Consider the following 16,770-nt stretch of genomic DNA (forward strand, 5'->3'; position numbering starts at 1 on the left):
TACAGACCAGTCAGTCTCACTTCTGCATAGCAAGATCATGGAGCAGATCCTCCTGCAAACTGTGACAAGGCACGTGGGAAATAAGGAGGTGATTCGTGACAGCCAACATGGTTTCTCTAAGGGCAAATCATGCATGACAAATCTGGTGGCCTGCTATGACAGGTCTACAGTGTTGGTGGATAAGGGAAGGGCAACTGATGTCACCTACCTGGACCTGTACAAAGCATTTGACACTGTCCTGGTCCCATACAACATCCTTGTCTCTAAAGTGGAGATTTGGATGGATTTGACAGATGGACCGCTGGGTGAATAGGGAATTGGGTGGGTCTTTGCACTGAAAGAGTTGAGGTCTGTTGATGTCCAAGTGGATACCAGTAATGAGTAGCATTCCTCAGGGTTCAGTGTTGGGAGCAGTGCTGTTTAACATATTTGTTAGCGACATGGGCACTGGGATTGAGCACCCTCAGCAAGTTTGCTGATGACACCAAGCTGTGTGGTGCAGTTGACATGCTAGAGGGAAGGGATGCCATCCGGAGGGACCTTGAGAGGTGGGGCCATGCAAACTTCATGAAGTTTAGCAAAGCCAAGTACAAGGTCCTGCATGTGGGTTAGGGCAATCCCAAGCACAAGTGCAGGCTAGGAAGAGAATGGATTGTGCGTCAGTTTCTCTGAAGTGTGACTACTTATGCATTCTTTGGATAGATGTCATTATACATTTATCTCAGGAGGAAAACACATGTTTCTAAACTATCTGTGCAGCAAACAAAAATTAATGTGAAACTCTTCTGAAGAAATTAAGGTAACATATTTCAATGAGAAACACCTAGCCAGTGTCACATCCTCAGCAGCAGCTCTGGGTCCGTGCTCAGAGATGAAGTCAGTGGGAAGCTAAACTAGCTAAATTTGGGGGGTTTTGATCATGGGTCGGTTTACATGGCACCAGGCCTACTGCAACAGATGGGCCTCACCTGTCTCAAAGGGGGAAGAGGATCCTAGGTCAGGAGTTAGCAGGGCTCATTGAGATGGCTTTAAACTAGATTAGAAGGGGGGAGAGAATAAAAATTGGTGTCGATTGACAAGAAGCTCAATGTGACCTGGCTGTGTGTGCTTGCAGCCCAGAAAGCCAATCGTATCCTGGGCTGTGCCAAAAGAAGTGTGGCCAGCAGGTCAAGGGAGGTGATTCTGGCCATCTGCTCTCACGAGACCTGGGGTACCGTGTTCAACTCTGGAGCCCCCAACAGGAGGAGGACATGGACCTTTTGGAGCAAGTCCAGAGGAGGGCCACAAAGATGATCAGAGAGCTGGAGCACCTCTCTCAGCTGAAGAGGCTGAGAGGGCTGGGGTTGTTCAGCCTGAAGAAGAGAAGGCTCCAGAAAGACCTTATAGCAGCCTGCCAGTACCTAAATGGGGCTTACAAGAAAGCTGGAGATATATATATATATTTTTTTTTTTTTTACAAGGGCTTGTAGGGATAGGACGAGAGGTAATGGCTTTTTAGTGAAAGAGAGTAGATTTAGATGAGATATAAGGAAGAAATTCTTTGCTATGAGGGTGGTGAGGCACTGGAACAGGCTGCCCAGAGAAGCTGTGGATGCCCCATCCCTGGAAATGTTCAAGGCCAGGCTGGATGGGGCTTGGAGCAGCCTGGTCTAGTGGAAGGTGTCCCTGTCCACGGCAGGGGGTTTGAAACTAGGTAATCTTTAAGGTCCCTTCTAACTCAACCCACTCTGTGATCCCACAAGCTGCTTTGCTGCTTCTGCAGCCTTGGGAGTTTTAACTAGGTTATGGACAGTGACTGGCAGTAGTTACTGCCAGTTAATTTGCTTTTTCTTGTTTCCAAAAGAAATTATGACACGTGCAAAATCTAAGGACACACAGTTAAAATCATTCTGAATTCCTGTGCGTATCTGCAGCAAAAGTGGGGCATATATGTTCCTTATATCTGAGTAATTCCTTAAGCAGGCAGTAGACTAAATTGTCAAAGCAGAGTGCTTTTTTGAATTGTTTTATACTCTGGATTTTGTGGCTGAAAGTTTGACTTACTCAACATAAAATCTACTGGAAAAAAAATTTCACCTGGCTTGAGCTATAAGGGTACTTGTTTGCTATTGGAAGTACTTAATATGTTTCTAAAAAGGAGGAAGATAGACTATTGCTTAAAGCACTGGGTATTTGTTACAATATTGCTTTGACTTAGCAATAAGTATAGGCATACGCTGAGCTCCTAAATTTGCACTCACTGCTTGTTTTACTTAATTTAGGAATATATTGAAATGTTTTTTAATATATTCAAAAATTGAAAAAAGAAAATAAGCTGTAACAGAAGCGGGGGGTTTAATATGTTTTTAAACACTTTTATATTCATGATACTGTTTATAAACTATCTTCACAGTTTTCTGGAGTGTCAACTTTCAGTTGTTAACAAACAAGAACTTCCCTGCATTTCATGATATGAATGGAATGCAAGGGGTGGGGGTGGGAATGGAAATGCCAGACATACTGCATTTGCAGTTGCGGTACTGCAAACTCTTGTTCTGTCCTATCTTCTGTGTGTCTCAAATGGTAATACTACACATTTGCATGGTTCTTAAATTGTTGTTTTTGCTAATTTTGTTATTAAAACAGGCAACAACAGAGAGACCTTTTATACAGAAGCTATTTCGACCAATTGCTTCAGGAGGAGAGTTGCATACTTTGGGAGATCTACTAAAAGATGTGTGTCCTAGTGCTATCACCCCTGAAGGTACTGTAGAAATAATTTCTGTACAATAAGATAATTTTTTCTGTTGATTTATTGCTTGGTTGGTTTGATTTTTTTTTTTTTTTAATATGGGCATTTTGGAGGAGAACTTTGGAAGGGATTTTGGAGAATTCTGTCTCAGTACCAGAGTACCAGATTTCACTCCTTCCTGGCCCTTTAGTGTGCCCATTATACATCACCTACAGTGTTTGGAGAGCGTAAGATTGAGTCCTTAGGCACTCCTGAAAAATTAATGTCTGGAAGTTTTGCTTTAAAATTCATGTACTCCTTTGCCATCATGCTGTTTTTAATAAAAAGTCACATGTTATTTTCTGCATTTTTAAAAAATAATCTTAAAGTAGCATCAATGGAAGCATAAACTTTTTGCATGTGTAAAAACATAAAAATTTAGTATGTTTTTAGAATACTTTTTTCCCTGTTGAAACTCAGCCTTTAAAAATGTACCAGAAAAGAAAGAGATTATTGTAAGTATGTAAGAGTTTGTCGGGTTACTAAGTACCATTGTGTGGCAAGATACCAATCAGTTCATGTAGCATTATATCATTTCATACACTAGTGTTTGTTGATCAGCACTTATTCAGAAAAATAAGCATTTCTGAATGTTATTTTAGCCTCAAAGATTATAACTATTGAGCTCTGATCTACTTTTTAGGTGGGATAAATGGAAAAGTAATGTACTCTGCAAATTAAGATGAAAATTATTTAACATGAAATGTTTTTCATCTTGTTTTTACTGTTGTCACACCATTACTTGTAAATAGGTAATTTTTTTCAGTCAATAAATTGCAATTTGTTTTGAGAAATGTCTGATATTCTAGGGAAGATCTTGGCACAGAATATACTAGTGTAGTATCAGCACCTTTTGACAGTAAAGCACTAAATTTCAAATCAGTGTGAAAATCTATAAGGTGTTGTACACAAGTTGTGTAAATTAAATTTGAACACTTGTCATGGATTTCTTTTAAGTATGGTGATCTTAGAAATAGACTGAAACACTGACACATTTTTTTACCCCTGTTTTAATACTTGTTAACATGTGGAAACAATTTCAAAAAATATAAAGAAGGTAAAAAAACCCTGGAATGTTGCTAGCCTTGTGTCTATTTTTCCTAAAACTGTTATAAGTTTCCGAGCATAATTTTAGGTAATGTTTTCAACTAACAGTCCAAAAGATAAAGCAAGATACTAATAGCTACTTGAATGCTGGTACAACCAAGTTTAACCATCTTTAAGTACTTAAGTGTGGGGATCCTACAGACACTGGTGAAAAGGTGCAAAGTGAATTTTTTTTTAAAAAGGATGGTGCATTTTAACTAGGAAGACAGTCAAGAGCACAAATTAAATGAAAGAAACTCAAAAAGCATTTATGCAAAAGTTACTCCATGATATAATGGATGGTAATTTTTATGTTGATTTGCTAAAGCTGCAAATGGGTAATGTGCTAGATAAAGTTACATTACTGCCTTTATTAAAAGCGTGAATGTAACTGAGTACCAGTGACTAGATTGTTCCCATTAGTAGGCCTTCTTTTCAGATGTGGACAAATGTGCCAACCATTAATAGCAGAATAGAAACGTGCTATGCTAATTGCTTGCTTCATTTTTGTTAAAGGCTAAAAAAAACCCTATTCCCAATGGGGGCAAAAAACAGTGATTACTTGGAAGAAAAGAAACTGAGCCAGGTACTATCCTTACATTTAGGAGCTATTTGAAATCTGGCAGAAGGGTTTCCTTGTATTGGAATATACTTGTCTGTTCCTCTATAAATCTGCTTAAATTTGACTTAACTTTGATCCTTAGCATTCTACTGAGCAACTTGCAAACTTAGAGGTTAATAAATTAAGTCCTTCATATGGGTGTGAGCTATCTAGGATTCAGCAGAATTTCTCCTGTAATGCAGCTTTGCATTGTTACATTGTTTAGTTGTTCTGAGTGTTCTCCTCCTCTTCTGGTGGGTAACACAAGGAAAGCTGTCTGAGCTAAATGCAGAAAATAATGTGAACTCTTGAGGAGATGTGGGGGGCGGGGGGGGGACGGGACAGACTGAACAAGTAATTTGGAGGAAAATGACAGATCTGGAAGTCATTAAATGTGATGGGGAGAGCAACTATAAACAATATGGCAGGATGAAAGGGATTGGGGCAAAAGCCAAAACCTGACATAATAACTGTGAACACCTGGAGAGAGTAAGTGGGATAGGAGATGATAAAAGGATGAGGGAGAAAAAGAAGCATATTGCATGTGATTCAGGCACGGAGATTGTGCAAGGCATCCGTTGAGAGAAATGGGAGTGGAAGTCCTGCTGGCGAGGTGGTACAGATGGTCTGGAGCCCCTTTTGGAGAAACAAATTGAATCAGAAGTTGAAAAGAAGGGTGGTTTGCACTGTCAGAACAAGATGATGCAGGTGGTCACGTGGAGCTGGGTCAGATAAGGGACTAGGAAAAACTTGTTCAGGGCTTGCTGTACAAGTGGACTGCACACCAGACAGGAATACAACGTAGAAAATTAAGCATGGCAACATGGAAAGAAAAAAAGACCTAGGAAAAAGATCAGGAAGAAGCAGAACTAGGACAAAATGGAGGATGACAGAGAAAGGATCAGACTTACGGAAAATGACCTGAAAAGATGGATGCCCGTAACAGCAACGATTCTTACTGCTGAGGAGCATGCATAGGTAAGGTCAGTGCACTTAAGAGGTGTGAAGGGCAGCACTGGTTTAGGCCTGACTGCCTCAATTCCCCATACTCTGTTTACTGATGATTCAATTTAGCCAATAAGTGAACTTTGATTATTCTCTTGCTTGGGTTAGTCCACTTATCTCATTCACTACTCAGATGTAATGTTCACCATATTAAGTGTTCATTCTCTAATACAGCTTTGAGCTACTAAGAAAACCCCAAAACTCTAACTCACTTCTGAGTTTTCCCTATAGAAATGTTAGCAGCCATATTGAGGGCATATTTTTTTCCTTTTCCAGCAAGTGGAGCAAGACTCCAGACTACAGAACCTCAGCACATCTGTGCTGCTGAAGTATCCGTGAAAGCTACTCGGTCAACTAATTTTCTCTCTGATGCTGGTTCACTTTGAGTTTAACAAGTTTCCTGTGTCAATAGATGCTCCATCAGATCAAAATGCAGAGCAGACTGTAGAGCTGAGTGTTTCTATTAATTTTATAGACATATGAGAACTTAATTTGAAAGCATTTTTTGGAAACTTGCAAAACTATGTATAAAAGTTTTTCTTGTAAAGTAGTTGTTTCCATTTGAAGTTGAATACTTAAAATTTGGGAGGTGTCAGATTTGTAGACTGCCTGTACAATCTTAATTTCCATACACATCGATCATTATACAGCTTATAATCATTCTCTACCGCTCCTCTGCCTTTACCTTCTGGGAGACTTTTGTCTTCCTGCACAGACTAGGCATATTTTAGTGTCAGGGCTGTGTAGTGAAAAGATCATTGTCCTGATTATTGAAACAGTGGATGGGGAATGAATGTACTTCAGGAAGTATTATAATTTAAGCAGCTGAATATTGCCTTTGGGAATTGAATTCAGTTCTTTCTCCCCTAGGGAGTGCATTCGTATGTGATACTAGGCAAGCAGAGTGCTACAAACCCACCCAGGAAATGGTAAATCACCTCCAGAGGGGAGCACCAGAAAAATCCAGTGACCTATATGAGCATTCTGCTGAACAGCTTGCTTGTTTGCACTTGAAATTGATGAGAGCTCTGGAGCTCTGAGTGTGCAAGGCACCTTCTGAAGTCAAATTCTAGGCCTCTCGTTACTTTTCTCTCCCACCCTCCAAAAAGTGGATACTTCTGGCCATAATGTCCCTTTGACTTCATATGTGATCTGTAAAATGATACTACAGTCTGTTTACACAGGAAAATCTTGATGAAATAGTTTCTGAAGGAAAAACAGCTCGTGGTTAAGACTGTTTGAATTTCATATTAAAAATCCTTCCTCTTTGGACCTTTTTTGCCATCTTCTAATTTTTGTTTGGGTAAATTTACATGTTTTATCTTAATCTACACTTTATATTTATTCTGATCAAGGCATTAAAATACTGTTGTAATGAAATAGAATACATTATGAAAGGTAGAGTAGAAAATGATGGCAAATTCTTTTCCACATCTGGATTTTCAGACTTTATTCAGTGTTATCAAAGTTTAGATCTACTAATTTTTCTGATCAAAGGAAAGAATAGTAGTGTCTCATCAAAAATATGCTTAAAGACGTAACAGATACTAGCGAAGCAAGTTGTTTTCAACCTTTTTCGCTCTTGTTTTCAAAAAGTAATTTAGATATTTTTCCAGGACTGTGTTTTAACCCCACAGTGAATTAATGCACCCATGACATTAGTTGCATCTCTTCGTCAGTGCAACACAATATGAGCTTCTCTTGCTTTCTGTTTTTCTCCATCTGTTGAACTTTTTTTTTCTTTCTTTCTTCCTCTATGGTTTTTTTCCAATGACTTTTCATTCAGCTAGAAGCTTGATGGTAATTGTGGTGATTGCTTGTCTATGGTGACATCCATAAGTGTGCCGTGGGAATGCAGAGGATATATGATTTTTCAGGCTCAGCATTTGTAGTCGTATATATGAGCTGCTCCTGCTGCCAGATACTTAAGGACCCACCACAAGAAGAGGGAGGGAAGGGTTTCAAGAACCACCCACAGTGTCTATACGCCTTTGCTTTAGGAAACGTGGATACAATTAAGTCTTTCTTAACTGTGCTGAGAAAAAATATTTCAATGAAAAAATGTATTTACGTATAAAGTAGATAGTTCATAATCAACATGTATGTTCAGTTGAAAACACAATGTAAAGAACATTGTCAGAAGTAGAACAGGTTGAATAGTGACATTAAAATACTGATAGTGAAAATGGTCTTCGTAAAATACCATGTCAATATTACTTTGGACTGTTACAGACTGTGGGTAACTGTTTAGATACTGCGTTTTATTAGCTTATGAAACTATTTATTCAAGGCTTTTATTGTTTGTTGAATTGCTCTAAAAAATAAAAACTTGAGCAGTTGTTATCCCAACCCATACTTTCCTGTCTTTCCTCAAACTGGTCCTTTATTCAGTTATGTATATATTTTGCTGCTTAATGAATGCTATACAGTATTCACCTTTCTGGATTGCTGAATAGTTTAATCTCCATAAACTGTTAATCAGAGGAAAACTGATGGATGAAAGTTAAGGCTTTTTGTCATGGGCATTATTTAGACCAAAGGAAAGAGTGGCTTCTACTTGGAGTCTATCCTTGAACTCTTCAGACTGTAAGGAGTGTTAACTTGACTTTTTTTGTCCTTGATCGCCAGTGTTGTCACAGAGAGCATAGCAGTTTGGAACCCATTTGTCAAAAAGCATATCAAGCAATTTAAACATTACTAGTAATGATCAGAAAGTGTGAAGAAAAGCCATACTTAGAATTAGAACAAGCACTAAGAAGCCAGTGTAATTCTTAAAACTTTTGGCAATTACATTCATTATCTTGACTGTCAAGGATACCCTGTTCTTCTAGAGCAACAAGGAGAATGGCTACCTTTATTAGTAGCAAACCTCTTTAACGATAATACAGTGTTGAGAGAGCCTTCAGAGAAGATGCACTTCTTTCACTTTACAGTACTCCTGCTGCAGTACTGTACAGTACTTCGGGAAGACTAGTTTAGAATTGATCTAAGAAAACCCTCTAACTTTCTGTCTAAATGAGTATTTAGGCAGCAAATGTGTTAAATCAGAATTTTTCTCATTAGCCCAGTAGTTTTTCTTTTTCCTTGGGGCCTGTTTCACCACTTCACAGGCAGTGGTTGTGGTTATGTGGTAACAGAAATAGTAAGACCCACTTATCACAGAAAGTGCATCACCTTGCATTTAATATAGATGCATTTAATGTATTTAAATTTTTTTCTTTGTTCTGACCCTCTTGTGTTGACATGAAGTTTGGGAAGCTGTGAAGTCCTACTTGCCATGTTTAATAAATACTAAAATTAATATTCTTAAGTACAAATTAATCCATTAATCACTTCCTCTGTTTTTTGGTTATTGCAATAATAAGTTTTAACTTGCCAGTTACACAGCAGCTCATAAATGAAAGACAGACACCTCAGTCTGAAATTTTACTATGGGTAAATTTATGCTGTGTATTAGTACATCTTTTATTCACTTTATTTCCATAATTGTTTACTTAAATTTGTCTAAAGGCTGCATACAGTTGAAATTCAACTTGAGAGTTCTGTGATTGTATAGATAATACTTAGTTTGCCATTCATGGACTACTCTTCCTGACCTCCTACAGTTGTTGGGAATCCTTACTTAGAAGATGTGCCATTTCATTTTAGTTTTCAGTCTTTTAAAGTAGAACTTTGCAAGTTCTGCAATTTGAGCATATTAAATCTAGTTCTCAGTTGTGATCGTATCCTGTTAGGGCATGGCATGCTTGCGCTTGGTTTTATGTTTGTTTCTCACTAGTTGTTCATACTTAAACCAGAGGCAAGCCGGTCATTTAGGTTTGGGGCAATGTTTAATTATTGCTGACCTTGATCCCAGAATCATGGAAGAGTGGCACTTATTTTTTTAGTTCTTTCTTTCAACTTGTGTTGACCCATCTTATTTTCTTTCATGTCAATGGTTCTGTAGCTGTTTCCTTTTTTTATGCATCATTTTTCTTCAATACTTTTGTTCTAGTCATACGTAACTCTTGCTGTCCTTTGTTACAAAAGCAGGTATTAAATGAGTATCCTTTAAAGTTGGCTTTTCTACTTCTTTGACTAAGCTCACAATAATTTGTATAACTATTTTTGTAGTTTTTCAAACCTTAGCTGATTTCTGAATAGAAATAGATCTCCATCTTCAGGGAAGTAGTTAGTCATTGTTACTTCTGCTTTAGTTCTTTATTCTTGCTTTCCATCCATTTGCCCTGTGGTGTTCCATTATCTACACTTCCATGTCAGTTTCCTCGAGTTTTCCAACAATTTTTTGTACCATTGGATATGAAAATCTAAAATACTGAGATACCTAGGGACCATGTCTCTATATCAACATTCTTCTATTTCCCAGTTTAGATCTCTTGGTTTTCAGATGTCCTCCAAGATGATTAGTGTCCTGGTTTACTCAGGGAAGTCAGCAGTAAAATTATCCAGTGTCTCTCTTCTCACCATTTTGCACTCCTGAAGATCTTCTCCAGCCAACAGTCCCAAGTCCTAGTTTTACTTCTCATAGGACTGTGCATCTAAGCTCATGACAGATGTTGTCTTGTGTTTTAATATGAAACACCCATTCACGAGGACTCCAGGGTTAGAATCAGATTATTCTGATTATTCATGCTACAGCTTTTAAACTCGTCTGTTCTTTTTTCCTATGCTTGTGGATGCCACTTGCACAGACAAAAGCTGATCCTTTAATTGGATATTTCTTGTGTGGTAAAGTGGAATCGTCAGTGGAATTTCAGCTCCAGAAAACTAGATAGTCTTTAAAAAAAAAAATTGGGAGTTATTACTATTTGTGAGAAGATTTAGTGTATTATGGAGGAACAGTCTTAGATGAAGCCTGTGGTCTCTTAGACTGTGTAGTTACACTTTCTATGCAGGTAAGGAAGAGAAGGTGTTAAGACCCTGTTGTTGCTTGCAAATACAGCATAAGGTCACATAACTGATATGGTAGAACGTATTACTTCCCAAAACTGCTGAATAACAAAATTAATGATCTATGCTTGAGAGATAGCACCGTGGCTATTTTTCCCTAATGTCTAATAACTTGTCTTACTGAGATTAGGCAGATTAGGCTGCCTGCTTACAGCAAAATGTAGTTTAAAAGATAAATAAAATTGTTATCAATCTGTTTCTGCTAGAGACTTCACTCTGCATTTTCCCAGTTTTTTGCATCTGATGGTAGGTGTTCCTGTTGCCAATTAAGGGGCCTTTGTTTCCAGAATATAGTGACATGTAAACTCTGCATCTCAGAATTCATCAAATTTAAGGGGAAAAAAATGTGTATAATTCACAGCAATTAAAAAAAATAAAATTAGTTTAGTAGACTTTTATGAGGTTCCTGTAAAATAACATCCTAATACTGTAAACAGTTCATTTAGAAATGGTGACTCATCTTATTAGGAGAAGGGGATGAACGCAGTATGATCTTATGTAACTACAGAGCAACAACTGCAAGAGGAAACAGTATTGAGTTCAGCAGAATGCTTTGAAGAGGCAAAGGGTTAAAATGATAGAAAACAGAGTTCTTCTGGGGGAGGGAAGAACTTCTTTCCTCTTCCACACCAGAAATTTAAGACATTGTGCATAATGCAGAGATAAAAATTGTATAATACAGAAGGAAACAGTTTTCTTCCGCTGCTATCATGTCTAAACAATTCTGGATACAATTTTAATTTGCCAGTGTTGTTGAAGTCTTCATAAAACTTGTTTTGATTTTTGTCTCATGCTTCCTTGAAGACTCAAATGGTAAGCATTTGGACATAATGACGCAAACAGTAGGCTATCAATCAATCCCAGTTTTCACAGCATTGTTGTTCATTCAGAAAAGCTGTGTGAACTGACCTCTTTCTACAGCAGTGTCATTAGTTCTTTCAGAAATAAAACAAGGATCAAAAAGACTTCCAGGATTTTTCTCTTAAGACTTGCTGTACTGAATGATTTTGTAAAATTAGGGATCAACTGTTTTCAATTAACTCTCAGCTTTTTTTAATGCATATTGTATGAGAGACAACATATTAATTGTTTTTGTTCTCCCTCAGTTTTCTAAGCATTGACTTCCAGTAAATTAGTCAAATAGAAAATTGAATCTAAGTCTAGATTTGCCATGTAGGCTCCTGATGCAAGTGACAAATTGTGCAGTAGAAGGAGGTAAAAGTAAGCAGTGTGGATGTCTTTAAATTGACATGAAATTTAACTGAGCTTGCTCTGTCTGAGGTTAGAAGCAGCTGGACCTGGGGTTTGCCGTGGGAGCTGCACAGAACCGTCCCCGTCCTTGCTGCTCCACTGGTGAGCAAACTTGGGGAGCTTTTGCTCCCCGTGTTTCACTAGTAAGTCTGACAGCTTGTGCTCTCTGCAGGCTTCTCTGTGCTTTTCAGTGCTGTGGAGGTACGGTGCTGAAATACTTCTCCAGGCCACCTAAATTTAGAAATATAGCCAGCCCTGGTCAGTTTTAGGCAGATTATTAGCCACACTTCCATGCCACATGGATATGACAGTATTGTGAAGAGTTAGAGGTCTTGTAGTGTGCGGGCATACTAAATAGATGATTAAAAGCTCACCAGTGATACGAATTTTAGTCCACTGTCTCCTCCGTTATGAGAATCATCTTGCACAGCAGAGCTGAACTTCAGACCAGTGCTTAAGCTGTTCCACTCTCCCGGTGTCCTTGACTCAGTGGTGCTCTCCATGTTGGGAGGAGGTCATCATGTACATCTCCTTTCTGGTGTGAGTCATTATTTGTGCCTGTTACCTTTTCTAACCCAACCATCTGCTTGGATTATCATTCTACATCTGCCTTTCATACCCCTACCTGCCACAGTTGGGTTTTTTTTAAATTGAAATGAAAAGATTATTTTTTTTCTGTGTGAAAATTGCATGCCTTTTGATTTAGTAATTCTTCTTGATCAAAAGGGGTGGAAGTCCAAAGGTTGGCTTCAGATTATAGAATTGTCATGGCCACAGAATTAATTAATATAGAATTAATTTGGCATGACTACAGAGACAGGTACAAATAATCTGAGCGTTAAGTGTGGCAGCTGTGCTGTTTATATGGCTTGTTTAGAAATGGAAATGGCTAACAAGCTCTTTGCGTAATCAGAGGGGGCTTCTGTGTATGCAGAATGTTCTGGCTTGCTTGCTGCTGTCAAAAGAAGAGAAAAAACATGGTGGGAATCTGGGGCTAGTTGTTATCTTTCTGCATAGAATTTCTCAGGAAACAGCAAGCATGACTTAGTTTTAAGGATTTCTGCAACTTTACCTCAATCAACTATACAAGGATTATCCAATTGGTAGCTTGTGAGTCCTCTGCCCCTTTCCTGGTGGCAGATGGGATGAAATTTCAGAAATCCAGATGTTGGACTCTGCATCTAGGACAGAGTAATGCTGGGCCCAATTGTGAATTGGAGAGGAGTGACTGGAGAGCAGCCCTGCAGAAAGGGATCTGGGTGCTGGTTGGCAGTGGGCTCGATGTGAGGCAGCGATTGCCCTGGCAGCCAAGAGCAAACCCCGTCCTGGGGTGCATCAAACCCAGTATAACCAGCCAGTCAAAAGAGGCCGTTAGCCCACCGTATTCAGCGCTGGTGCGGCCTCACCTTGAGTACTGTGTGGAGTTCTGGGCCCCGCAATTTAAGAAGGATGTGAAGGTCCTTGAGTGCATCCAGTGGAGGGCAACAAAGCTGGAAGGCATGTCCTATGAGGAGCAGCTGAAGACTGTCTAGTTTGGAGAAAAGGAGGCTGAGGGGTGACCTCAGTGCTCTCTACAGCTTCCTGAGGAGAAGTGGAGAGGGAGGTGCTGAGCTCTTCTCCCTGGGATCCAGTGCTAGGACACAGGGGAATGGTTCAAAGCTGCACCAAAGGGGGTTTAGACTGGGCGTTAGGAAGCATTTCTTCACTGAGGAGGTGGTCAAGCACTGGAGCAGGCTTCCTAGAGGGGTGGTCCATGTCCCAGGCTTGTCAGTGTTTGAGGCATTTGGACAATGCCATTGAGAACACACTAACTTTTGGCCAGGCAGTTAGACTAGATGATCATTGTAGGTCCCTTCCAACTGAAGTATTCTATTCTATCGTTCCTCTTCTATCCAGCAACTTTCCTAGTATCACAAGAGTAACGTGCTTTTTCTTTGAGACTTGGAAGTGGGTTTTGGGCATGCACATGCCTGCACATTTGAAAGACAGAATGTAGGAAGAGGTACAGCAAGTGGGGAAATAATCCTGTTTCTCGGACAAGCCTTTGGAAATTTGTTCAGCTTCAGCTAAATTTGTTCTGTCGACCACCCAATAAGTTTTATTAGTATCAGACTCCAAACTATTCTCTTTAAATTTGTCAGAAGGCCAATGACTTTATTCAAGCACAACAAAGTTTAAGTCTGTTATTAACTAGTAGTAGTATGAAATGGAGAAAGTAAAATCTTCCACAGAGCAAAATAACTCTTTCAAAATTTAGCTTATTCTGTTTGGGAATCACAAGTCGGCACTTCGAAAATTCTCTGCAGAAGAGAGGTGGGATTTTTCATTCTGGAGCAGTCTGCTTCATGGGCTGCAGTAGAGCTGTGCTTCTTGGGAGCATCAGTGTCCTACACTGAAATCCCTGATAGAATGCTCTGGATCTAAAAATCTAGACAGTGAAGAAAACATTGTGGAAAATTCCTAGAAATTGGGCAGGTTTTCTGTCAATATTCAGCCATGCATATGAGTTTTAGAAAGACTGTTGGAATCAAAGCATCTTGATAAAATGTTTTGGGTGTGGTGAGTTTTCAGTTTTAAAAAGAATATCTTTTTGTGTTTTAGGAGGAGACCTCAGGTTCTTTATGCACTGTATGGCCATTGCAGTGTGTTCCTACAGAATTTATCACTTAGACAATAGATGAGTGAAGAGAGACAAAAAGGAAGGAGAAATTAGAGACGCAGAGGGGTGATGTGGCTTGCGCCCGGTCACACTGAGGTCAGTAGCAGAGTTAAGAACTGGATTTTTTGAATCCTGATCTAAATCAGTCTATCTCACCCCAAGGAGATCACAGAGGTTACTCGGTATGACTGAGCCAGCAAAAACTTCACAGAAAAAAACCAAAACAAACCTTTCTTCTAGTTTCTCATATATCCTTGCTCACAAAAACAAGCATGTCAGCAACAGCTCAAGTACACAAAGTATATAGACTTACAGGATATTTTTTATAGTTAGTTTCATAGAAAATGTGAGAATGTTTCAATGTTGTTTTTTTTCAGTAGAGGTCGTCATTCTGTTAATGTTCATATGCTGTATAATCACTGCTGCCTTTAGTGCTGTAACTGGAGACTTTAGTGGATCTACCAAAGCTTTCAGAAGACAGGAGAAACATCTGTGAAGATTCCCAGTGTGAAGTTCTGAACCAGGACACTGCCACTGCCATGCACAACTAGATTTAGACACTGTGGTGTCATTGTCTTTATTTATACTAGTAAACAAAAGAGGGCTAGAACATGTGTTGTTTGTGCAGTAGGACTGTTACCAGTTCTCTGGCATAATTTTGGTCTGGGCTAATTAATACTCTCCCAGAAAATTTGGGCAGCGTTCATGGATTAACAGTCTGGGGACTGTTCTCAGTGAGCAATATGGAGGGGGACATAATTTAACTGAGTAGGTGTGAGCTGTTCTCTGACACTTGCCCTGAGGTCCTAAGAGTGGGTCCTGGTCCATTTTGTGTGCTACATCTATACCTTTAAATTAGGTATATGTACTGTATCAGGAGAGGGAACTGAATAAAATCATTCCAGTCTTCCTTGCTTCTCTTTTGCAGTTTTGTTTTATTCTGCCTTGATGCATATAGGTATAACCTGATTTTCCCAGGAGATAAACATTTTACAGGGCTAAAAGGGAAACCTGCACAACTAAAGGACCTACACAAAATAATTAGGAGAAAAGTAGCAGCTTTACCAATAATGTAAAGCACAGAAATCCACTAATAAATGTTACTTACTGTGTCCTACTCTAAGGATTTAGAAGCACAGGTTAGTAGTAGTTGTCTTCTTGAATACCTAACTTTCAATCAGAGATTTTGATAACTTCGCATTCAGAGGATTAATTGTACTTTCCATCTTATTTGGCATCTGTAGTAATTTTGAGAATATGTGTAAGAAAATAGTGATTAAACTTTTCCTTATGTTGAAGCCAAAGTCTTATGCAGTGGCTTGGCATGCGCACATTGGTGCTGTAATCATTGAAGATTTGAATCTCTTGTGCTCTTTGCCCTTTTTCCTGATATATCATCACCACACTTAAAATGGCAAAATGCAGTGGGTGTCTACACTTTGGGTAACTTCACTAATTCCAGGATCTTAATGCAAACTCTTACTCGCTGGCAATTTAAGCAAAGAAGGCAGATGTATGGACCAGATACACAAATAGATGCCATTCTGCCACTTGTAATGTTAGGGATCGGTATCCTCAGAGGGAAGGGTGGCTACAAAGCCAGCTGTCTTTAAAATTGCAAACTAATGCAGTAAAATTAGCTGTAAGTCATTTCAGAGCTATGTACCAGCAGTGTTTTGGCCACATAGCTGACGATTTCTAGTAATGCTGCTAACTAATTAATGATACTAACTTAGCAAATTCTGTTTGCAAATGCCATATGTATGTGTTGCAAATCTTACAGATCTACTGTTCTGCTGTAAAGTGAAAAAATACTTTCTGAACTCTAAAAAAAAAAATTATCATATAATCTTTATTTTTAGAGTCTGACTAGCAACTTAAGATTATCATCTTTGAAGCTAACTCCTGATATTTTGGAATGGAAAAATTAAGTTGAACTTTTGATGAAAATTCACTTCCAACCTTGACTCTGAACAGGTAGCTGTTTCGCGGGGATGGAGAGTTCTTTATATTTTAAGTTACTGCTCAGTGTAAAGAGCCCTTCAGGTATACCATTACTTCTTTTTCCCCTCTTTCATTAATTTTTCAAGACTAAATTTTTAAATTTTACTGTGCTAAAAGATCTCTGAATACTTTGATCTACTAGTTGTTCAAAAGAACTTACAGTACATGTACAGAAAAAGAGATTTCATGCATGTAAACTCTATTGCCTGCTCATTAAAGAATTTATTTTTCAATGAGTAGGGGCCCGGAAGAGCTAATGTAAGTATTTTAGCAAGGGTTTGTATTTCTCTGATAAACAGCACTCCCCTTCTGTTTGTGATCACAGGATGAAAGCTCCCTAAGCTTGTATATGTACATTTTTACTGCTACATCATGTAGTGTGCTCTTAAGATTGAGATCTCGTTCCCCAGGAAGCATTTCTGTCTAAGATTAATTGCCCTTTTA

General features: G+C 38.8%; 1 protein-coding gene across 6 annotated transcripts in view; it reads left to right on the plus strand.

Annotated features, from left to right (window-relative positions):
- ATG5 (autophagy related 5) overlaps nucleotides 1-16,770 on the plus strand; it is an 81,772-nt gene that overhangs the window by 52,710 nt on the left and 12,292 nt on the right. For 5 of the 6 annotated variants that reach the window (XM_080389859.1, XM_080389863.1, XM_080389860.1 and 2 more), the window contains one exon: nucleotides 2,626-2,743. In XM_080389859.1, the coding sequence (XP_080245985.1) occupies nucleotides 2,626-2,743 (118 nt within the window). Of the gene's footprint in view, nucleotides 1-2,625; nucleotides 2,744-5,738; nucleotides 15,233-16,770 lie in introns of those variants that run through there. The other variant, XM_080389862.1, reaches the window with a different exon arrangement.

The sequence above is a fragment of the Falco punctatus genome, assembly GCF_963210335.1.
Source record: "Falco punctatus genome assembly, chromosome: 5".
Classification (NCBI taxonomy): domain Eukaryota; kingdom Metazoa; phylum Chordata; class Aves; order Falconiformes; family Falconidae; genus Falco; species Falco punctatus.